Source organism: Somniosus microcephalus, chromosome 25, assembly GCF_052327205.1.
Source record: "Somniosus microcephalus isolate GS21.2 chromosome 25, FLI_Smic_1.0, whole genome shotgun sequence".
NCBI lineage: Eukaryota > Metazoa > Chordata > Chondrichthyes > Squaliformes > Somniosidae > Somniosus > Somniosus microcephalus.
In genome coordinates this window covers 23,737,666-23,762,618 of record NC_141011.1, presented here as the reverse complement: position 1 = coordinate 23,762,618, position 24,953 = coordinate 23,737,666, and the positions used below count along the sequence as shown (strand labels likewise).

General features: G+C 46.5%; 1 protein-coding gene across 2 annotated transcripts in view; it reads left to right on the top strand.

The window, feature by feature from the left end:
* The first annotated feature begins 20,841 nt into the window (after positions 1 to 20,841).
* The window catches only part of trim62.1 (tripartite motif containing 62, tandem duplicate 1), a 106,439-nt gene continuing 102,327 nt past the window's right edge, over positions 20,842 to 24,953 (top strand). Inside the window, exon 1 of one of the 2 annotated variants that reach the window (XM_085966887.1) lies at positions 20,842 to 21,662. In XM_085966887.1, the coding sequence (XP_085823013.1) occupies positions 21,258 to 21,662 (405 nt within the window). In that variant the 5' untranslated portion in view covers positions 20,842 to 21,257. The remainder of the gene's footprint in view (positions 21,663 to 24,953) is intronic. The other variant, XM_085966888.1, reaches the window with a different exon arrangement.

Genomic DNA, 24,953 nt, shown 5'->3' with positions numbered 1-24,953 from the left:
TGTTTGACCCCTCCCTGCTGTTTCAACCTCTTCCTTGCATTAAGTTTGGGCCAAGGAGCTGCCCTTTCTCCCTCCTTCTGCCCCTCACCAACTTTTTCCTTTCCACATGATGCCACCCCACCCCCCACTTCCATGTCTCTGTCCCCCTCTAATTCCTCACTCTCAAGTTCTTCTGTAACCCTCTGTGCCTGCTCCCCATCAGATACATAATCCTGCTCCCCATCAGATACATCATCTCCCATAGAGAGTCTTCCTGCTATCGCGGTTTCTCCAACAGTTCCGCTCCCTTTGACCTCATCTCCACCTCTGACCCTTGCTCCCTGATCCTTCTCTCTCTGGGACAATGGCGCACCTATATTGCTCCTTTCTGGCATTTTTGTCTCGCCGCTCCCGTCCTGCTGCCCCTTTAAGGCTCCTGCCTCTTGCACCCTCTCCTTGTCTTGCCCCCTCCTGCTCACCAAGATGTCCAATTCGCTGTCTTTCTTTGGAGTACTTACATTTACCACGCATCCCGCTCCTGCCTCCTCTTCCCCCGCGGGCACCTGATTCTTTAGGGAGAGCTGAACCGTATTAAGACTCGAGTCTGCACTCGACTCTTGCTGCCCTCTGCGGTCTTTGTTCTTTTCCACTGTACTTGGTGTGTTTTCCACCATCTCCATCCTGTTCTCTGCTCCGCAATTTTCTGCCTCTTCCTGTGCTCTTTTCTCCTTCAATTTACCAGCTGTGTCCTCCGACTGCTCCGCTCCTCCGGCCGTTCCACTCACACCTCCTGCTCCTTCTCCCATCTCCTCGTCACTCATAGAGCTTCCTTCTGCCTCACACTCACAGCGGGTGGGGCCTTTGTGACACACCCCACAGCTCTCCACCTTGCAGCTCCGAGCGATGTGTCCAGACTTGCCGCAATTATAACAGTACAAGTCTGGAGAGTTTCTTACAAGATGGTCGTGTCCAAGACAATAATAACAAACCTTCACTTGGTTATCATGCAGTACTCGGAAGTACTGCACTCCTTCCATTGTCTCGAATTTCATGCTGTACGGTAATGACTTCACCCACTCTGGGAATTGCACCTTTATGTAATGGGTTCCATCTGCTACCCGTGTTCCTGGATAGTATCTCCTCTTTATTGCTGAGCAAATTTTAATATCCCACGACTCCAACTTTTTGATTAGCACATTGTCCTCAATATAAACTGGCAAGTTTAAGAATGAGACGACCACCTCTTCCGAATATAGCAGAGATACCTCCAAGAACTTATCGCCAACTTTCAAACTGAGTAAAAGTCTTTCCACCCCCTCTCGGCCACTGACCGTCACCTCGAACCCAACATTCGGCTTTGGTCGGCAGGCAAAGCAGCTTCCCTCACCGCAGTCCTCATGTACCACTTGGATAATATCCCAAGCTCATATCTCCTTATCCTTGCACTGAACAACCACCGTGTTTTCTTTTACAAACCTCCTGGGGTCCTGGCCCAAATCTTTGGGCCTTTTTCTTTCCCTTCCAACCACAGTTTCTCCCCTAATTAAATTCATCTTGGGAACACGGTCCTCTGAGGGGCCCGGCACTCTGGACCCCTCAGCAGCCATCTGGCTGTTGTTTATGGGCCAAAAAGGCCCTAAAACCTGAAAAAAAAACACCACCAACTTTTTACAAACTCACTCCAACTCCCTGCAGCAATCAGGCAACCAGTAATACCTGCTCACTCCTAACCCCTCCCACCTAGAGAGTGCTACCCACTGAGCCACAGCTGACACTGAGTGCACTTGAGTGCAATCGTGAGGGGGCACTGTCTTTTGAATGAGATCTTAAAACCAAGGCTCTGTCTGCCCTCTCAGGTGGATAGAGTATGTGAGGAGTCTTGTCCAACATTTATGCCTCAACCAACATTGCTAAAAAAAACTGATTTTTCTGGTCATTTATCTCATTGCTTTTTGTTGTCTCTTGCTCTTTTGCAAATTGGCTGCCGGGTTTGCCTTCATTACAACAGTGACTATGCTTCCAAGGTACTTCATTAGTTGTGAAGCGCTTTGGGACATCCTGAGGACATGAAAGGTGGTATATAAATGTAAGTTCTTTCTTTCTTAACTGGGACAAAGAATGAATATAAAAATATTAACTGAGGTACAGTGGAATCCCCTTTTATTAACCACTGCTTTTCGAAATCAGGGGGGATTTATGGATCAAATCTTACTTTCCAAATCCATTTCCCATTGAGGCTAGTGTGTTCAGGCTCTGTTATACTGATCAATGGGTGTTCAGCTGTACAGATCAATTTTGAAGTGATTTCTTTTGATGCTTCACAGCTAGGAACTAATTTCCCAGCTTGGGGTGTGTGCCTATTAAAGGATATAGGAAATGAATTGACCTGCCTCGCATATAAAAGCAGCCTCTGCTTTTTGTTCTTCTCTCTAAATGCCAGCCTTTGGCGATTTGAAATGCCTGGGAGAATTCAGTCTGTGCTGCTCTTGTGAGGCAAGGCGGAGGTTTTGAGGGACATCGAGACAATGCCCAAAACTAGCCATAGAGATCTAGGGAAACACTTTCAAATCCTATCGTCCACACTGTCTAACCTGATAATGCACAATGATTAGTTGACAAACCAGAACCCTGATTGCTAATACAGATGTCACGATAAATACCCAGATGTTGAGAACGCAGTCTTGCAGTAGACACAGCGTGCCCTATTAGGTGGCATGCTTCCAAATACCCCACAGCTTCTACAGAAAGCTAACAATTTTGCAACAGTGATGGTGAATCTGAATCTCACTTCAATGGAAGCCTGCTTTAGGTGCTGGAAACCATAGAGCAATATGGTGTTCAAGAAAATTCTTAAGTGAGATGGTTGATGCCAATGTGACATCAAGAAATGCGACATTGGTAGTGGCTCCTATCATAGAATTATAGAATCATAGAATGGTTACAGCACAGAAGGAGGCCATTCGGCCCATTGAGCCCATGCTGGCTCTCTGCAGGAGCACTTCAGATAGTCCCGCTCCCCCGCCCTTTCCCCGTAGCCCTGCAAATTCAGTCAGAACACATAAAGAATTAAAAACCAGCACACTGCTAGAAATGATATCCCAGTCTAAATTTACACAATGTTTTGTTTGGATTCAGCTACCTCCGGGCAGGTTGCTTGAGAAAGGAACCAAGCTACACAATTCAAGCAAAAACAGGCTGTATGATGATTTCAGATTATGGGCAGGATTTTCATTGGGCCGTGGAGGCGGGATTGGAGGCCTGTGGGGGGTTAAAATCTCGAAATCGGGGGGCACGAACCCACCCGCCCCCAACCCGCCTCCATGCCAGTTTCAAAGGAGGCGGATACCCGACCTGTGCTGGGACCCGCCTCCCCGAGGCGGGAAGGGGATTAATGCCAATGAACTGCCTGATAACAGGTAGATAACAGGCAGTTTTTAGCCTAATCCCTATTTTTATTGCTGAAGTGTGGGATTCCCGACGGCTCCAAACCACGCCAAGTTAGCAAGGCGGACCGTCGGGCTGAAGGGCTTGGAGGGTTCGAGATGTCCAGTGTTCAGGTGAGTGATGGGTGCATGAGTGCAGAGGTAAGTGTGTTTGGTGTGTGTAAAGTGTTTAAAGAAGTTTTACTTACATTTACAGCCTTCCTCCCTTCAGGTCTCGGGAGTCCCTCATCTCACCGGCACAGAGAGCAGAATGGCCGCGAGCTGTCAAAAGTTGCAGCATTCAGCTTTCTGTTCCGGAGAGATCTCTAAATCAGCCTGAGAGGAAGGAATTAACTTGGAGTACAGATTGTCAGTGTTTGACAGCTTCAAAGAGCTGTCAAACGCTGATATTTCATCTGTCAAAAGCTTTTGACAGATGAAATGTCAATCTGTGACGTCACCTGTTGCCGGGTGGCCCTTAATTGGCCTGCTGAGCCCACTGGGTGGGCTCAACAAGGTCAATCAAGTGAAAATCGCGTGGGTTGGCCACAACTCGATGAAGGCGGGACTACAACCCCGAAAGTTGTAGTCCCGCCTCCTACACACCTCCTCAATCAAAATCCAGCCCTATGTGTCTGGTTGGCAGCTCCTTTAAATTTAAGGCAATAGTTATGCAGCTTGTACAAAGCTCCAATAACAGTTTGAGAGTTATTTATTAGCCTGGAGCTGTTCAACAATCTTTAGGTTCGATCTGAAGTTTGTGAATGGAGGAAAACTATGTAGTACCTCTGACGAGAATCAGCTAACCAGACACTTCCACACTTGGTGAGAATATATAAAAATTAAGTATAAAATATAGTTCTGCACAGAAATTGAAGCATTTATTATTCTTATACAAAGAGTTAGCATAGCATACTGCTGTAAATATGTATTACATTAATATTATTTACTTGCTCATTCAGATACGTTCAATAAATTTGGATGGCAATTGAAATTTAAAACACAGGGTCTAGTGTTGTGTCTTTCTGCTGTTTCTTCCAGGCACAAGGGAGGACCATGTGGAGGCATGGGATAGAGCCAGGACCTGAAACAAATCTAATGATTCATTATCCTGGATTCATCACCACACTTACCTAAATACTGGGACAAGTGTGAACATTCTTCAGGATGTAAGGAGCAAGAACACACTTGTAAGATAAGTCAGAGACACAGAAGCCAAAAATATGTCAGCAATAAGAAGGATAAAAAGCCTCAAATGCACATTAGAAGTGTTTGCTATTTGGATCGGGAGGTTCCATAACCACTGAAGAAATACTCTCTATACAGCAAAATGATTGAAGGCATTGATTATGATGACACATTTACTACACTAGATAATGGGCACATTGACCGACAGGGTGTAGTGCATACGATTGTTATTGCTTGTGGAGCAATCTTGCAAACAAATTCATAAAGATGCTTTTGTAAATGTGAGTTTAGAGCTCCAAATGACCAAGCAGTTGAAGAAAGCAAAGGTTCTGCATCTTAAGTATTTGGTGACATCCCACAACCAACTACAATGACATTCTAAGTGTTGTAGGGTCACCAGGATGTCAGGAGCGAGCTTTTGACTTAGTGGTAGCATTCCTACCCCTGAGTCAGAAGGTGCAGCGTTCAAACCCCAGTCCTGGCGAGTGAAGACTCTAACTCTAGCTCTGAATTCTGGTTTGACATCCAGCACAATACTTGCGGGTGTGGATGGTCCCCCTCATAAGAACATAAGAATTAGGAGCAGGAGTAGGGCTTATGGCCCCTCGAGCCTGCTCCGCCGTACGGCCCCTCGAGCCTGCTCCACCGTACGGCCCCTCGAGCCTGCTCCACCGTACGGCCCCTCAAGCCTGCTCCATCGTACGGCCCCTCGAGCCTGCTCCGCCATACGGCCCCTCGAGCCTGCTCCGCCGTACGGCCCCTCGAGCCTGTACTGCCGTACGGCCCCTCGAGCCTGCTCCGCCGTATGGCCCCTCGCGCCTGCACCGCCGTATAGCCCCTCGAGCCTGCTCCGCCGTACGGCCCCTCGAGCCTGCTCCGCCGTACGGCCCCTCAAGCCTGCTCCGCTGTACGGCCCCTCAAGCCTGCTCCGCCGTACGGCCCCTCGAGCCTGCTCTGCCATTCAGTAAGATCATGGCTGATCTTTGACCTCAACTCCACATCGTATGGGTTGTGGGAGCCCATAAAACCCTCCCAGTGTATAGGACGAACCACCGTGTCGGCTGGTATAAAGATAGTTATGGCCATGGAAGGAGCATTCAGCCAGTTAATCGGCCTGCGATTTCTTCCACTACTTCGCACTGTTCTCCAGGGGAAGAGTGCGAAGGTATGACAACAACTACCGTACCAGGATGCCCTGTTCTTGTTTTTTAGTTTTAATTTGTGCTGGGATCTTTGTACAGCACACAACATCTCTCCTTCTTAGTGTGATGACAAATAGGTCTCATTTGTATACTGAGGTCACTGAGTGATTTGTTGCTCGATCCACAAGCACTTATGAATTAATCGAAAGTCTGACAGGGCTGAATGGCCATTAATCCTAGTGCAAGTGTGACATAAGTTAAATCACTCCTCCATTAGGGCCTTTCGCAGCACTCTGACTTTGAGATTTTCAAAATTCCTCTTTAGATCTCTAATTTTATTATGCCTGTCCTTTCTCCCCCCCTGATTTTCCCCTCCTTTCCTCAAGGCAATGACTTTTGCTCGGGTACAGTTTCATCGGCAGTGGCAGCTCTTTAGTACCACACCCAAGTAGCCTATCGTCATGTGTGAGCCTAAATATTGAGTGTCATCAGTCAGCCTGTCAAGTACGGCGGGAATGTGGGGGGCGGGGGGTGGCTCATCACAGACGAGCCCGATTCTGATCTTACCTGGTGTCCTCACACTTGCACTTACCAGCAGCAGTCACTGAATATTGACCAGAAGCAGCAACAATGGCTGATTTCCCTCCCCCGCCCCTCACCACTTCCCCAGCACAGGGGCATTGAGGACTGTTGTAGCATCATTGCTGCTAGTCTGCCTGAGATTCGCTAACTCAGGGTTTGAAGCTGGAACGTTCTGTATTATAGAGCCTGTCTACACAGGATTAGCTGGCAGTTAAACTGCTGACTCCTGAATTATAAAACTGGTGGTAAATCTGCCACACTGCCGAATAACAAACAGTGAAAGCAGGAACATAGGCATGTTAGACTTCCGAGGGCCATCAAGCCATTCCCAAAGTTTGTTAAATATCATACACCACACTGCTCCTCAAATCCTATAATCCGACTCCGCTTCTCTTGAGGGAGTTCATTCCACACGTTCAACACCCCTGTGCAAAGTAATTACTTGTGTCCGTGTGTTAATAGAGACACTGAAGACAGGAGTTGGTTTTACAGGTGTTTACTGAACAAAGTCTGGAGGGGAACTAACTGATACAACACAATATACAGGCTTATATAGCCCGAGTGGCCATTACCGGCATTACAGTACACAGGGGGCTCTTAAAGGCACATACACTACAATTCCTCCCCTTTTAGCCAACCAGTACATAATATTTTAAGTAATCATTAATTACATGTTACAAGGAAAATAATCTACACATTGCTGTAGTTAATTAATTATAAGTCAGTCTCTCTGGAGGCTTCCTGACTCGGTCCGGATAACGCCTCGGTGGTGTAGTAGTTTCTGGTGGTGTAGTAGGTTCTTTTGGCAAGGCTTATTCGGCTTGAATGCCAGTGTCGGGTTCATCGGGTTCCAGTATCACCGGATCGGAGGTAGATATGGGTATCTCTACTTCATCATTAGGCGTATAGAGTTGTGGTGTAGGTTGTCCCTTTTCGGATGACTCTATGATTTGGTCAGCATGGTGCCTTATTATGCTTTCTCTGATGTCCACGGTATACATCAGCGGTCCTAGTCGTGTGCAGATAGTTCCAGGCTGCCATTTCTCGGTACGGTAGTCCCGGGCCAAAACTTGTTGACCTATCTGGAAGGTTCTAGTTGGCCTTTCATTCATGCCTTGAAATTGCCGGTTCTCCACGTCCCTTCTGATGTTTGGCTTGATCAAATCCAGCCGGCATCTTAGGCTTCTATTGAAGAACATCATGGCGGGAGTTTGGTTTGTAACCATATGTGTTGCATTCCTGTATGCAAACAAGAAGTTATCCACCTTGTGCTGAAGTTTTATGTCTTCATTACCCATGGCCTTTATGGCCTTCTTGAAGGTCTGGACAAACCTTTCAGCCAATCCATTGGTGGCGGGATGGTATGGGGCGGACGTGTAGTGCTTAACCCCATTGTTTTTGAAGAACTTCCTGAATTCTTCGGACACAAATTGTGGTCCATTATCAGCACAGATCTGTTCAGGCAGCCCATTCCTGGCAAATATGGTCCTTAATACTGTGATGGTTTTTTCCGTGGTGGTGGAGGACATCTTTATTACCTCCGGCCACTTGGAGTGTGCATCAACCGCGATTAAGAACATTGAGTCCATAAATGGACCAGCAAAGTCGATGTGTACCCTTTGCCAGGGAGATGAGGGCCACTCCCATGGATGTAGAGGGGCTTGTGGTGGAGCGTTTTGGACCTTCTGGCATCCTAGGCAGCTCTTGGTCATTTCTTCGATGTCTCCATCGATACCTGGCCACCATACAAACGCCCTGGCTAGGTTCTTCATTTTCACTCCACCCAGATGCCCCTCGTGAAGCTCCTTTAGAACTTTATCCTGGAGTTTGGGTGGAATCACCACTCTGGATCCACACATCAAGGTTCCTCGGCACACCGACAGCTGTTCTCTTCTTTGCGAGAATGCTGGCAACAGTGGTTCGCCATGTGCTGGCCATCCCTTCACTGTTAAATCGTAGACTCGTGAGAGAGTCGGGTCATTTCTAGTTTCCCTTTCAATGGCAGAATTTGTTACTGGTAGACATTCGACTATGGTAGAGAGAAAAATCTCCACTGGGTCTACGGCAGGTGCTTCTTTTACCGTTGGCAACGGTAGGCGCGATAACCCGTCAGCATTCCCATGCTGTTTTGATCCTTTGTATTCTATGTTATATTGGTGTGCCCCTAAAAAAAGGGACCACCTCTGTAGCCTTTGCGCTGTCATAATGGGAACACCCTTTTTAGGGTTGAATATGGAGATGAGGGGTTGATGGTCAGTCAATAAGGTAACTTTTTGTCCGTGCAGGTAATGGTTGAATTTCTTCACTCCCCATACCAGGCTGAGTGCTTCCCTGTTGATTTGGGCATAGTTACGCTCAGCTGAGTTCAATGAGCGTGACGCAAAAGCTATAGGCCGTTCCGAGCCATCAGGGAATTTATGCGATAATACTGCTCCTACGCCGTAAGAGGATGCATCGCATGCCAGTCTGATTGGCAGTGATGGGTTGTAATGAGCCAAAACTTCTTTGGACGTGATTAAGTCTTTGCATTTATGGAAGGCACGTTTACAGTCTTCGCTCCATTTCCAAATTACTCCTGTTTGTAGCAGTTCATTAAGAGGGTGCAGAAGAGTTGATAAGTTTGGTAAAAATTTATGATAGTAATTTATTAATCCCAGGAACGACCTTAATTGTGAAACATTTTCAGGTGCTGGGGCTTTTATGACCGCTTCAATTTTTTCAGGTGGCTTATGCAACCCTTCCTTATTAATTATGTGGCCACAATATGATATTTGATTCTGGAAAAATTTGCACTTGGGGCGATTTGCTCGTAGGCCCCGTTCTCTCAGCCTAGTGAGCACCTGCTCCAAATTGGCAAGGTGCTCGTTGTCGTTTTCTCCTGTTACAAGGATGTCATCTAGGTAGCATTGAGTCCCCGGAATCCCTTGGAGGACTTGCTCCATAGCTCTTTGCCAGATAGCTGGAGCGGATGCTACTCCGAAAACCAGTCGATTGTACTGGTACAGACCTTTGTGTGTATTTATCGTGAGATACTTTTTAGAGGCCTCTTCAACCTCCATCTGTAGATATGCCTGTGCCAAGTCAATTTTGGTGAAACGTTTCCCTCCGGATAGTGAGGCGAAAATATCTTCTATCCTCGGAAGAGGATACTGTACCGTGTGAAGGACCGGGTTTACAGTCACCTTGAAGTCTCCACAGATGCGAATTTTTCTCTGTTCTTCAGATTTATCATTATTCAACGCTTTCTTCATGACTGGGACGATGGGTGTTGCCCACTCGCTCCAATCTATTTTGGATAATACGCCTGCCTTTTCCAAATTCTCCAGCTCTGCCTCGACTGCTGGACGAATTGCGTATGGCACCGGTCTTGCCTTAAAAAACTTGGGAATTGCTGCATCTTCCACTTTTATTGAGGCGGTGGTGCCTTTCAAGGTTCCTAGTTTCTCTTGAAACACTTCTTTGGCGTTGGCCAAGATGTCTTTTAATCGTTCAGGTATGACGTCACCATCGTTTTTTTCCTTACTGGTCACCGTCAGTGCCTGAATGGAGTGCCAGTCTAAACGTATTTTCCTGATCCATTCACGTCCCAACAGCGGTGGACCACCATCTTGCAGAACGTATAAATACAACTTTTGTATTTCCTTGCCATTGTATACAACAGGCACCCTTATTTTTCCTTTGGGGTATACTTTCTGCCCCGTATATGTTTTCAAGATAATGGATGTGTCTTTTAAAGGTATATGCGGAAATAGACGCTCGTAATCCCGTCGATTTATGACGGTCAGAGCTGATCCGGTATCTAGCTCCATTTTAACTGGGGACCCTGCTATCGTGAAGGTAACCCAAATGGTCTGGTAATCTTCTTTAGCAATTACATTATGTAATTTGAGACAGCTCAGTCTCTTGTTTTCGGAGTCGCTATCACTCTTCTGGTCTTCGGAGCTACTGTCCGTCATCATTTGTACCTTTCTGTACTTTTCTTTATTGATTTTTTTTTTCCTGTCCGTGGATTTTTATTGTCCAGATCGGCATACCCATGCAATGTGTCCAATCTTTCCGCATTGCCTGCATGCTTTGTCCTTGAACCAGCAGTCCCTCTGGTCATGGGTGGATCTGCCGCAGCGATAACATCTCTCGAAACCCTGTGTCATTTCATGGGTGCCGAAGTCCTGTGTCTTTTGTTGTATCTCTGCAGCTCCTCTTGCGGCTGCTTCGTATGATACAGCCATACTGAAAGCCTTGTCCAGTGTTAAATCTTTTTCAGAAAACAGCCTTTTCTGTGTTCCTTCACTTAGGAGACCGCAGACGAATTTGTCTCGAAGATAATCTGCTAGTCCTGCCCCGAATTGGCAGTCCTTTGATAGCTTTCTTAATTCGGTGAGGTAATCAGCGTTACTTTCATTCTTGTGTTGATTTCTCTTGAAGAATTTGAATCGTTCTGCTATCAGCAGCGGTGTTGGGTTTAAGTGCTCCTGTAGGGTATCAACAATTTCTTTAAAATTCTTGTCCTTTGGTTTGGCTGGAGTGCTTAAGTTTCGTAACAGCCCGTATGTCTTTGCGCCCATTAGATTTAGAAGTACTGACGCTTTTTTTTCATTTTCTATTCCATTTGCGGTGCAATATACCTCCACTCTTTCCACATATGTGGTCCAATCCTCTATCTCATTATCAAAAGCATCAATATTGCCAGACTTAGGCATCCTAGAAAAAAAATGGCGCTTCCCGCGCTTTTCTTTCTTTTCTGCAGAAAAGATATGGCGCTTCCCGCGCTTCCCCGCCGCTGCTGCCGATGACAACGCTGTTTCCCGCGGGTTTCCCTTCTTTTTATTTATTTGTTTACAGGTGGAGGCTCGTTCCCGCCGGACTCTCTCTGCTAGGTCTGAACGCCGACCTGCTTGCAGCGCCGGCCGTCTCCCAAGTGCTCCCTCCCAGTCTGTTACTGCTTGCCTCCGCCTTCGCTGCTTGGCCTAGCTGCAGAGCTAGCCGCTGGAGCCCCAGCCCGATGCCCAGGAAGGATTATTGCAGTACCTGCCACCAGCTCGGCCAGCTGGTGAAACCACAGCTTTTTCCTTTACTTGATTTTCCTTGACTTTGGCCGCCAGAGGAATCGATGTCCTTGAGGTGCTGCCGAATTGCAGGTAAGTCCGTTTCCAATTCGTCGCCACTGTTGTGTCCGTGTGTTAATAGAGACACTGAAGACAGGAGTTGGTTTTACAGGTGTTTACTGAACAAAGTCTGGAGGGGAACTAACTGATACAACACAATATACAGGCTTATATAGCCCGAGTGGCCATTACCGGTATTACAGTACACAGGGGGCTCTTAAAGGCACATACACTACATTACTGTACTCAGCCTTCCTCTTCTGAGCTCGAGTCCATGGCCAGGGATGTTTTATCCTTTGTGGAGATGTTTTCTGGGATGAGGCAGGCGGAGGTTGGGGTAGCAATAACCCTGGCACATTGGATTCAGAAGCCTCTTGGCTCAAAGCTTTGTCGCCCCCAGCCTCCCTGGGCAAAGTCAGGCAGCTGAGAGGACAACCATGCTGCTTGCTCTCGGGCCTCCTCCACTGGTGGTCTGAGCTCTTTGCTCAGTGGTGTGTAATAGTGGCCAAGAGACTTTTGCCACTTTCCTTTCACATCCAAGGCAGGCTCCTGGTTTTAACTTGGTGGCTCCAGGGGAGCGCAATTGTCGCTGGAATTCAGTGATGTGGCCAATTGTCTTGCACCGTCATTGGTGCCATGTACTCGTGGACCACCACACTGTGCCACATCACATCTCCGTTCCTTTCAACTGGGGAAAGTTCAGTCGTGTTTAGCTGGACCACTGGAGGGCACACTCCACTTTCAAGGAGTTATTCATCCGAAGGGCATGAAATGATATGGAGCCCAGTCCTGACACTCTGTACCTCAGAGAAATATAGCAACCAGCGCCTGGTTGTAGAATAGCGCTGGTGCTGCCATGGGGAATTGCATGGCACAGACTGGGTAGGATTGGATATAAAAGATAGATAAAAAATACAAAAAGACTTGCATTTATATAGCGCCTTTCACGACCTCAGGATGTCCCAAAGCGCTTTACATCCAATGAAGTACTTTTTGAAGTGTAGTCATGGTTGTAATGTAGGAAACGCAGCAGCCAATTTGCGCACAGCAAGCTCCCACAAACAGCAATGTGGTAATGACCAGATAATCTGTGTTTGTTTTTTGCTATGTTGGTTGAAGGATAAATATTGGCCAGGACACCAGGGATAACTCCCCTGCTCTTCTTTGAAATAGTGCCATGGGATCTTTTACACCCACCTGAGAGAGCAGACGGGGCTTTGGTTTAATCTGAAAGACGGCACCTCCGACAGTGCAGCACTCCCTCAGTACTGCACTGGGAGTGTCAGCCTAGATTATTGTTCTCAAGTACCTGGAGTGGGACTTGAACCCACAACTTTCTGACTCAGAGGCGACAGTGCTACCCACGGAGCCACAGCTGACACTATGTATTGTATGATCACACAATTTATAATTTTGAGTTTGTAGTTTAAAAATTGTGATCTGGGGAGGGGGGGGGGGGCGGTTGGAGGACCTGAAGCATTTTCAATGGAATTGTAGACTGCATGCTCTTTTTGCCCCAGTTGTATCCGCTCTTCTACTGATGGGCACCAACTTCTACCTCACCCATGAGTGTTGCCAGGTTGTTCATCCATAATGAATGGGAGGAACCAGGAGAGGGCATTACAGTCAAACCACTTCTGTCCTCACCAATGTCTACACATTTGTATTTTTTAAGCAGGGATCACTGGATGATGACCAGGAACAAGAAGACTGGTTGATTTGTGTCCTCCCTAGTGCTGCAATATCAAGACCAACTATATCGCCCAAGCCGAGCCCTGGGCCTGAGTGTGTATGTATGGCCATGTAGTGTGTATGGCTCAGTTCAAACATTGGGCAGTGCATTTACCAACTGAGCAATCAGGGGAACTCCAGTTTATTGGTTTAATCAAATTGCTAAGCTAATAGTGTGACATTTTCTAGCCCCCCCCCCACTCCCATAGCACTGACACAGGATTGTCTAGATAAAAGGAGGTAAAGTATTAACACTGAAGTGAGATTGTAGCCCTGGGGCTATTCAATCAGCCCTCTTATCTATGCACTACATGGACAGATATGTTATCTCATGCTTCTCGAGGCCAGGTCTCATCCATCAGCTCATTACAAAAAATGTGTTTTATTTATAAGCCTTAAATCCTTAAAAGTATTCTACAGGATCTGATCTCGTAATGAGTTTATCTTAGAATATTTGCCATTTTAACTTCGGACCTCATAATTTAATTTGTACTCTTTGTATAGGCTCCACCAGAGTGACATGTTGGAATCTAATTGAGGAGTTTATATATAAATATATATATATATATATATCAAAGAATGGATACGTGGGAGAGAGTTACAGGCTGTAATCTAAACTAAGCATTTCAATGGTTTATATATAGAATAATGGATACCTAGGAGTAAGTTAGAGACCAGAATCTAATTGGGGGGTTCAGATGGTTTATTTATAAAATAATGGATACTCAGGAGTGAGTTATGTCTGAAATCTAATTGAGGAGTTCTGATGGTTTATGTAAAGAATACGAGATACCTGGAAGAGCAAGGGGTGTCCATTATTCACTACATAAACCAGTAGCGACCCTTACAGGTGGACTTTGAGCATTTCAATCCAATTTCTAGTGGCTTCAGGTCCATAGCAAAAAAATGCCCATAATTTGGCACATATTGATGGTAAACTAGTTTATTATTGAGCAACATTGCAAGAATGATTAGTGTGGAAAATGGTGCGGTAGGGTAGGGGTTTTAGGAAAATTGTTGGGGCTGAGCTGAGGAGTTTTATTTTGCATCCAGATTATGCAGTATCTGACCTGGGAATATTACATATGAACATACGAAAAATGACGGACAGGAAAAGACCTACTGGTCCATCAAAACTGTCCCACACAACTTGAGCATCACGATATATACACTCCCCACCCCACACTCCTCCACTCATGTTTGATGGGTATTGTGGAGGAGCGTTTCTTTGCTTCTAACCCATACTAACTTGAAAGTGCTTGATGAGGGCAGAGTAGAAGGAAGGTTACTCTGCATCTAACCCATCTTGCACATTGGAAGTGCTTGATGAAACATTATAGAAGCGGTTTTACCCAATATTTAACCCATGCTACTATACCTGTCCTGAGTGTTTGATGGGATGGTATTGGGGACGGGGGGAACTTTATTCCGCATCCAAGCCGTGCTACACCTGCTCTAAGTGTACTTGATGAGACAATGTTCTACTTTGAATAATTAAGTGGTAGATAGAATCGGGCAGAAAAGTCAAGAAGTGCCCCCTCCCCCTTTACAGGAATACAATCAGAGCTTTTTAGGGAGGGGGCTAATAAATAATAATAAATGAAATTACAATTGTAGGTCAAGCCAGATGCTTTCAGGAGGAAGAGAAGACCGAGGGACGTGTGGTGTTCTATAGTTTTGAGGTCCAGGGTAAGAATGAGTAAGAGATACTGCAATGGGTCTTAAGGGTAGATTTTGAGGAGGAATTTCTTCACCCAGAGAGTGGTGGAATTCTCTACCACAGAAGGCAGTAGAGGCCAATTCATTAAATATATTCAAGAAGGAGTTAGATATATTTCTTAAGGCTAAAGGGATCAAGGGATATGGAGAGAAGGCAGGAACAGGGTACTGAATTTGGATGATCAGCCATGATCGCATTGAATGGTGGAGCAGGCTCGAGGGGCCGAATGGCCTACTCCTGCTCCTATCTTCTATGTTTCTATGTTTCTATGTTATGTTTCTACATTGGTGCTGCTGGCACATTCTGTATAAGAAAATCGCACACCCCAGTTTGTGATTTTCTGTCTATTAAAATTAATGGGCTGGATATGTGCAATTTCCAAATATGCATCAAGAGCGCTGGTGTGGAAAATCTCTCCCTTGATTCCAACATAATGAGGTTGCAGAGAGAAGGGAATTCGAGTTGGGCAGTGAATTTGCAGCAAAGGGTCCTGCAAATGTATCTCTGCGTCTAGCCCACGTGGTACCCGAAGGATCCAAAACTTGGCTGTACAGTGAGAAAAGCAGGGGAGAGCAAAACTAGGGACCATAAATAAAAGATAGTCACTAATAAATCCAATAAGAATTCAGGAGAAACTTCTTTACCCAGAGAGTGGTTAGAATGTAGAACTTGCTACCACAGGGAGTGGCTGAAGCGGATATTATAGATGCCTTTAAGGGGAAGCTAGGTAAACACATGAGGGAGAAAGGAATAGAAGGATCTGCTGATAGGGTTAGATGAAGAGGGGTGGGAAGAGGCTCGTGTGGAGCATAAACTGGTATGGATTAGTTGGGCCGAATGACCTGTTCATGTGGTGTACATTCTATGTCATTATTGAGCACAAAAAGAAAAGAAAAGTGCAAATGCTGAAAATCTTAAATAAAACCAGAAAATAGCAGTAAAGTATAGCATATAAAAACAGAAAATGCTGGAAATACTCAGCAGGTCAGGCAACAGCTGTGGAGTGAGAAACAGAGTTAACGTTTTGGGTCTGTGACCTTTCGTCAGAACTGGAAAAAGTTAGAGATGTAATAGATTTTAACCAGGTGCAGAGGCAGGGAAAGGGGGGAGGGAAGGAAAGAACAAAAGGGAGGGTCTGTGCTAGGGTGGAAGGCAGGAGCGGTTCAATGCTGCAAATGGGGATGGCAGAATCATCAACAGCTGCCGTCTGAAAAAATTGGGGCAGAGGTTATGGTCTGAAATTGTTGAACTTGATGTTGAGTCCAGAAGGCTGTAAAGTGCCTAATCGAAAGATGAGGTGCTGTTCCTTGAGCTTATGTTGAGCTTCATTGGAAGAATGCAAGAGGCCGAAGACAGAGAGGTCCGAGTGGGAGTGAAGCAGGGAATTAAAGTGACAAGCGACCGGAAGCTCGGGGTCACTCTTACAGACTGAACGGAGGTGTTCTGCAAAGCGGTCACCCAATCTGCATTTGGTCTTCCCAGTGTAGAGGAGACCACATCGTGAGCAGCGAATACAGTATACTAAATTGCAAGAAGTACAAATAAATCAGTGTTTCACCTGGAAGGAGTGTTTGGGGTCCTGGACAGTGGGAATGGAGTAGATAAAATGGCAGGTGTTGCATCTCCTGCGCTTGCATGGGAAGGTACCGTGGGGGAGGGTTAGGGGCTGTTGGGGTGATTGAGGAGTGGACCAGGGTGTCGCAGAGGGAGCGGTCCCTTTGGAAACTTGAAAGGGGAGGGGAAGATGTGTTTGGTGGTGGGATCACGCTGGTTGTGGTGGTGGAAATGGTGGATGATGATCCGTTGAATGTGGAGTCTGGTGGGGTGAAAGGTGAGGACAAGGGGAACCCTATCGTGGTTCTGGGAGGGAGGGGAAAGAGTGAAAGCAGAAGTGCGAGAAATGGAACGGACACGGTCGAGGGCCATGTCAACCACGGTAGAAGGGAATCCTCGGTTGAGGAAAAAGGAAGACACTAGTATGGAAGGTGGCATCGTCAGAGCAGATGCGGCGGAGATGGAGAAACAGGAGAATGGAATAGAAGAGTCAGAGATTCCCCTCCTCGACTTCTCTGTCTCCATTTCTGGGGATAGGCTATCGACAAACATCCACTATAAGCCCACTGATTCCCACAGCTACCCGGACTACACTTCCTCCCACCCCGCTTCCTGTAAGGACTCTATTCCATTAACATCGAGTTCAACAATTTCAGACCATAACCTCTGCCCCTATTTTTTCAGGCAGCAGCTGTTGATGATTCTGCCATCCCCATTTGCAACATTGAACCGCTCCTGCCTTTCACCCTATCACAGACCATCCCTTTTGTTCTTTCCTTCCCTCCCCCCTTTCCCTGCCTCTGCACCTGGTTAAAATTTATTACATCTCTAACATTTTTCCAGTTCTGATGAAAGGTCACAGACATGAAACGTTAACTCTGTTTCTCCCTCCACAGATGTTGCCTGACCTGCTGAGTGTTTCCAGCATTTTCTGTTTTTATTTCAGATGCCAGCATCCGCAGTATTTTGCTATTATAGTCAAGTATAGCAAGTCAGTCAGTCAGCATCAGAGGCAGATCCAGTAATATTTTATCTGCTCTAATTTTCTTGCTCATCCTTCCTTGAATACACTGACTATTGCTGGGGTACAGTACCATTGTGGCCAGGATTTTAGATAGCACCTTTCATGACCTCAGGATGTTCCAAAGCACTTCCCAGCCAACTGAATATTTTTGAAGTATAGTCACTGTTGTAATGTAGGGAAATGTGGCACCCAAATTGTGCACAGCAAGGCCCCACAAACAGGAATTAAATAAATGGCCAGATAATCTGTTTCAGTGATATTGGTTGATGGATAACTATTGGCCAGGACACCGGGGGAACTCCTCTTCTCTTCCTTGAATAGTGCCGTGGGATGTTTTACGTTCACCTGAAAGACAGACGGTTTAACATCTCATCCAAAAGACGGCACCTCCGACAGTGCGGCTCTCCCTCAGCACTGCACTGGAGTGTCAGCCTGCATTATGTGCTCATGTCTCTAGAGTGGGGCTTGAACCTACGATCTCCTGATTCAGAGTGTTAGCACTGGGCCAAGGCTGACACCAAAACCCAAGCTTGACAATACCCAACCATTATTTGCTGATTTATCTTGGTTTCTCTCCAAGCTTGGTGATGTCCTGCACTAAGAGCCTTGGCCCTTCATTTTCCTTAGCAACAAAATAAGATAGGTTTGGAATGCAGGGTCTCTCTCTGACAATTTGCCCATGTGTTAATCTCTGGTGGGTATTTGGCAACATTGAAGTGCCAGTGTGTGGTGGCTATGTGATCATGACTAGTGACCAATTATTAATATTAACTACATAACTACTCCCGGGCCTAGAAAGCAGTCTTTATGATTTTAGGGGTGCATCGCAGCTGAGCTCTATCCCCGACTCAAACAATTCTAAAGTAGAGCCATTCAATAGCTGACAGAAGTGGGAACCCTGGTTAACTTTTCCAATCCCTAGTCCAAGGGCACTGAGGCCAATTGCAGCACACTCAGCTAACTCAGCACAGACTAGGAATTAAACCAAGGACCTTCTTTGTTTCAGCTACTAACTGCCTTTAGCATGGGGTACAGCTCATTATCTGTTTTTATATATAGAAAAACTTTGGCCACTTTATATGACAGGGAATCCTGTTAGGCAAACTAATTAAGGTTTATAGCTTGTAAAATGTGCCTTTTAAATAAGGAAGACAGACTTGCATTTATGTAGCGCCTTTCACAACCACCGGATGTCTCAAAGCGCTTTACAGCCAATGAAGTACTTTTGAAGTGTAGTCACTGTTGTAATGTGGGAAATAGGGCAGCAAAGAAGGATCATGAGGTTGCACAATGAAATCCTGTCCTCCAATCCTGGTCTCCTTTTGTGGACTATCAGCAGCATCTCCACCCTGGCAATTTAGGATGAGCCAATTTAAATAGAATTTAAGTCAGGTAAATTAGTGATCAAACTTTATCTCCTTCTTAGGCAGTTCCTCGGCACCGAGGATGACTTACTTCCACACTAAAGATGAGTTCTCGGGTGAATGATGAGTCCAATGCGGGACCTACAGTCTCTGTCACAGGTGGGGCAGATGGTGGTTGAAGGGGCGGGCGGGTGGGGTGCTTGGGTTGACGTGCGCTTGGCTTCCGCTTGCTCCCGACGAAGAGACTGATGTGCCTCAATAATCCCGAGACTCGATGTTAGCGAAACAAAACAAGGCTTTTATTAACTTAGAAGATAACACGCAGTGGAGAGAGGTATCTTCCCTGGAGGTCTGCAGTACTGGCTGTGAGGCCAGACTGAGCTGGCTTACATAGAGGCCAGGTATGGGCGGAGCCCTACACACAGCACATTCCATACATTCCAATACACAATACAATGGTGAGGAGAAACCTGAAACCAACCACAGTCACAGGCAATACAATGGTAAGGGGGAACCTGAAACCAACCACAGTCACAGGCAGTGATGAATGGAATATTTCATCACAGAGACTTGAGGTGTTTGGCGCCTTCCCGGATGCTTCTCTTCCACTTTGAGCGGTCTTGGACCAGGGATTCCCAGGTGTCGGTGGGGATGTTGCACTTTTTCAAGGCGGCTTCGAGGGTGTCTTTGAAGCGTTTCCTCTGTCCACCTGGGGCTCTCCTGCCATGTCGGAACTCCGAGTAGAGCGCTTGTTTTGGGAGTCTCGTATCGGGCATGTGGTCGATGTGGCCCATCCATCGGAGCTGATCGAGCGTGGTCAAAGCTTCGATGCTGGGGATGTTGGCCTGAGCGAGAACACTGACACCTATCCTGCCAATGGATTTGCAGGATCTTGCGGAGGCAGCATTGGTGGTACCGCTCCAGTTCTTTGAGGTGCCTGCTGCACATGGTTCATGTCTCTGAAATATACAGGAGGATGGGAATCACTATTGCTCTGTAGACCATGAGCTTGGTGCTGGGTTTGAGGTCCTGGTCTTCAAACTTTATAGTGCTCTGGTCAGGCTGCATGTTGAATACTGTGTGACCAGTTCTGATCATCGAGGAGCAAGGGAGATATTCAAGTGGTATGAGACTGATCCCTATCGGGCTCAGAGTTATGATGACGTTTCTGAAGAAACTTGAGTGGTTCAGCTTAGAAGGAAAGCACCTGAGAAAATATATTATAGATTGTTAAGGGAATTGAAAAGAAAAATAAACCCTAAAATTAAATTGTCAAGGGGGCCCAGGTTCAAGCTAGTAAAAGGTAAATTTAGAACTGATATCAGTAAGTTCTTCTTCCAACAAAGAGTGTTTGACATGTGGTCACCATTTGGGAATTGTTTTAAATATATCATGTGCCCCCTTACTCTATTGTTCCTCACTGCATGCTCTTACACCTATGTTGATGGTATTGACATCTTTAAATAAAAGTCAGGCAAGGAGTTGGGTGCTATGAAATAACAACAGAAAAAGCTGGAAAAACTCAGCAGGCCAGGCAACATCCGCGGAGAGAGAAACAGAGTTAACGTTTCAGGTCGAAACCCTTCTTCAGAAGGGTTGGCCTTCTGCAAATCCTGCAAACCCAGCTTTTTCTGTTGTTATTTCAGATTTCCAGCATCCGCAGTATTTTGCTATCGTATATTAGTTGGGTGCAATAATTGGCCTCGGGGACACACATCAAAACTGGAACACGATTGTGCTGGGCTATGATGCCCTCACAGTTGAATTGCGAGCCAGCACTCGCTATCGAGGATCATCCTGAGGAATGGCCCTTTGGGCTAGGAACCAGAGGGCGGCCGACCCCTGTTGAGCTTTACTCCAGTAAGAGTCACACGGGGACAAAATTGGCAAAGATCATTTTTAAGTAAAGGAAATCTTATGTTGTTTCCTAGGGCTTCCATACGGGGGAGAGGACTGTAATAATTTGGGTGGTCGCACAATCACAGCCTTTAAGAATTTCTATTTCCTTTTTTTTGATGTAGCGAACCCGATGGCAACATGAATGTAACACAATAACACAATCGAGGCGCAACCACGTCCTCGGGGAGGGGAACCGTACCAAAAGAAACTCACCGTTTCACCTTTAAGCGCAATTGAATCGCCTGGAAAGGATATTTTTTTTATCTGTTGGGATAGAGTTTACAAGTTGAGCAAGAGATATTGGCAAGAGGGTGTTCTGATTGGTGCCAAGGCTCAGGAGGGCTGTGCTGGTTCCCCCTCTCCCCCTCCCTGTGTCCCAGGTGGTGCGTTCCACAGGAACACTTCCTGGAATGAAACTGATCAGCAGTAAAGGCGATCGCAGAGAGAAAGTGAACACACTGGACCCGGAGGGGGGCAGCGGGAGAGCAGATCCTCATCCGCAGGCGGATCTGATCGCCACCAGCAACCCCGCCGACCCTTTGCCCTTATGGCTTGCAGCCTCAAAGACGAGCTGCTGTGCTCCATCTGCCTGAGCATCTACCAGGACCCCGTCAGCTTTGGCTGCGAGCATTATTTCTGTCGCAAGTGCATCACCGAACACTGGAACCGGCAGGATCACAGCTCCAGGGACTGCCCCGAGTGCAGGAGGTCCTTCAGGGACCCCTTGCTCTCCCCCAGCCTCAAGCTGTCTAATATCGTGGAGCGGTACAGCGCTTTCCCTTTGGATGCCATCCTGCAAGCCCACAGGAACTCCTTCCCCTGCAAAGACCATGACAAAGTCAAGCTGTTCTGCCTCAACGACAAATGCCTGGTGTGTTTCTTTTGCGACGAGCCTTCTCTGCACGAACAGCACCATGTCACCAACATCGAGGAGTCCTTTGAAGAAATTCAGGTATACCTCCTGGCACCGTGTTTCTCTTTAAGATCTTATTTTTTTTTAAGGGGCTAAAGGAAGGCCAGTATGACACATGCCAGTGATGTGATTCTTTTTTAAAACCATGTGGTTTGTGAATGTTATTTGTATCAGCTCATTGTACAATATTTACTAAACAAAAATCCTGGCCAATCAAATTGTTGGGGCACTTTTAAAAAAAGCCGACTTTTGGTGGGTGAAAGTGACAGTCATTGCCCAGTGATCCCTGGTAATCTAATGCACTGAATTGGGGGCAAAAATAACTCCACTATAACCTAAAAATAGCCTGTGTGAGGCAAATGTTTTACAGGCAGGGCTTTAAAAATAAGTCTAACTGAGCATGATAGAATCCAGCTAACTCGATATTTAAAGAGGCAACGTCTTCATGAAGTGTATTTGACAAACCCTCCTTCTCTTGGGTTGGCGGGGGCGGGGGGGGGGGGGCGGGGGTGGGGAGAAGATGTGTGAATCAGGCCAGTTAAAATATGACCTGTGAGTGGCACGATCATCAGTTGATATTAAGGGCCCCAAACCAACTTTATGAGACATTTTTCAGGAAGTGTGCATTCCTTTTAAATATTGTTTTCATTTCAGCAGAATTTCTGATCCCATTTTTTTTAGAATTAAGAACATAAGAAATAGGAGCAGGAATAGGCCAACTTGGCCCCTCGAGCCTGCTCCGCCATTCAATAAGATCATGGCTGACCTGGGGCTCAAAGCCTAGATCAGCCATGACCTTATTGAATGGTGGAGCAGGCTCGAGGGGCCAAGTGGCCTATTCCTGCTCCTATTTCTTATGTTTGTAATTAGATTCCCCCCCCCCTTCCTGGTAACTTGCTGGAGTGCTGTTTATGAGTGGGGTGGGGGGCATGGATGGAGAAATCATCTGGTACCTCGGCCGGGTGGTCGTATTTTCCATGGCTGAATCGAGACTGCGAGTGTCAGGAAGCTATCTGAAATGGGCTCGTTGCAGCTGAGCCCAGTTTTGTTCTCGTCCCACATCCATGTACTTCCAGCAGGGATCACTGGATCCTGACTAGGGAACCGTGGATGATTTTCCTTTCCCAGCTCAAGGGGAGCTGAAGCTAATTGCGGCACCTCAGCATTTAATATAGCTCCTTTCGAGACCTCTGGATGTCCTAAAGCCTTTTATAACCAACAAAGTACTTTTTCTTTGAAGTGTAGTCATTGTAGTGTAGGAAACGTGGCAGGCAATTTGCACACAGGAAGGTCCCACAAACAGCAACGTGATAACGACCAGATAATCTGTTTTTAGTTGTTGATTGAGGGATAAATATTAGCCAGGACACCGGGGATAACTCCCCTGCTCTTTTTCAAAATAATGCCATGGGATCTTTTACATCCACCTGAGAGGCCAGAGGGGACTCGGTTTAACGTCTCATCCGAAAGACGACACCGCCGACTGTGTAGCACTCAATCAGTGTCAGCCTCAATTTTGTGCTCAAGTCTCGGGAGTGGGATTTGAACCCACAACCTTCTGAATCAGGGACAAGTGTACTACCACTAAGATACGGCTGACCCATCACCTAACTCAGCATACACTGGGGATGGAGCCTAGGAACTTTTGGGCTTTCTGGCTCAGATCCTCTTTCCCCATTCACTTCCATTTCCCGATCCTATTTTCCACTGTTAACCTTTTACTTTTCTTTTTGGTTTAATTAATGAATTGATGGGATTGGTTATCAGCTGCCGATATTATCGCTAATATATTTGCACTGATTCCATCAAAGTTGTTAATTCTCTGTAGATGTTCAGTTACGTGGATAGACTGGAGAAGCTGGGGTTGTTCCCCTTGGAGCAGAGAAGGTGGAGAGGAGATTTGATAGAGGTGTTCAAAACCATGAGGGGTCGGGACAGAGTAGATAGAGAGAAACTGTTCCCATCGGCAGAAGGGTTGAGAACCAGAGGACACAGATTTGGGGGGATTGGCAAAAGAACCAAAGACGACATGAGGAAAAACATTTTTTCAAGGCGAGCGTTTATGATCTGGAATGCAGTGACTGAAAGGGTGGTGGAGGCAGTCTCAACCGTGGCTTTCGAAAAGGAATTGGATAAGTACCTGAGGGGAAAATAAACTGCAGGGCTACGGGGAAAGGGCGGGGGAGTGGGACTAGCTGAAGTGCTCTTGCAGAGAGCTGGCACGGGCTCGACGGGCCGAGTGGCCTCCTTCTGTGCTGTAACCATTCTATGATAAGATGTCATTGTGTGTCAGTGAGGTGGAATGCACTGCTTGTCCGTACCTGCAGTGGATGGCACCAAAAAAATCGAATGTAGAATTTCACTCCCCCTTCATATCTCATAACAAATATGATCAAAGTACACTATCTTGGGTTTACAGATAAATACTCAAAGAGTAGAACCGTACAGCACAGAAGGAGGCCATTCTGCCTGTGCCACTCTGAAAAAGCTGTCCAATTAGTCCCACTTGCCTGCTCTTTCCCCAGAGCCCTGCATATCTTTCCTTTTCAAGTATTTATCCAATTCCCTTCTGAAAGTCACTGTTGAATCTGCTTCCACCGCCCTTCCAGGCAGTGCATTCCAGATCATAACAACTCGCTGCATTAAAAAAAAATACATTCTCCTCATCTCCCCTCTGGTTCTTTTGCCAATTATCTTAAATCTGTGTCCTCTGGTTACGGACCCTCCTGCCACTGGAAACAGTTTCTCCCTCTCTACTTTATCAAAACCCCTCATAACAGGGCAGCAAAAGACCATCAGGCTCATCGATGTGCACCGTACCATCAGAGAGTGCAACCTCTGGCACCATCCTTCCCAGTGTTTGTGTGTGAGCTTTCATCTTGTTCTGTGTGCTTTCTAAAGCCTGTGATATGACTGTTGCGTTGCAGCTCAGGTACCTGTTGGTCTCTATACTGCTTAGCACATTTCTCCCCACCACACATATTTTTCTCCCCCCTCCGCCCCGCTCTTTTTGAAGGTCCTGACATGTGCTGGGGTGCAGTTCCATAGGTGCCAGCCGCTCCTTATCTCATCCAGTTGTCCATTCTTCATGTGCCAGCCTAAGACGGTGATGCTTAAGATGCTGGCAGACCATATGACAACAGGGGGCACCACAGCCAAACCTGATCCTCTCCTTAGTCAGTGTCCAATGAATGGAGCTATGGTTATTGATCATAAGAAGGGAAATGCTGGCTATTTCCTCCCTAATTAGCCCAGAGCTGTTGAATTCCAAGATAGTGGCCGGAAGTTTGCTTACCTGGGCGGGTCCAGTGTGGGCAGTGTCCGTGGTGG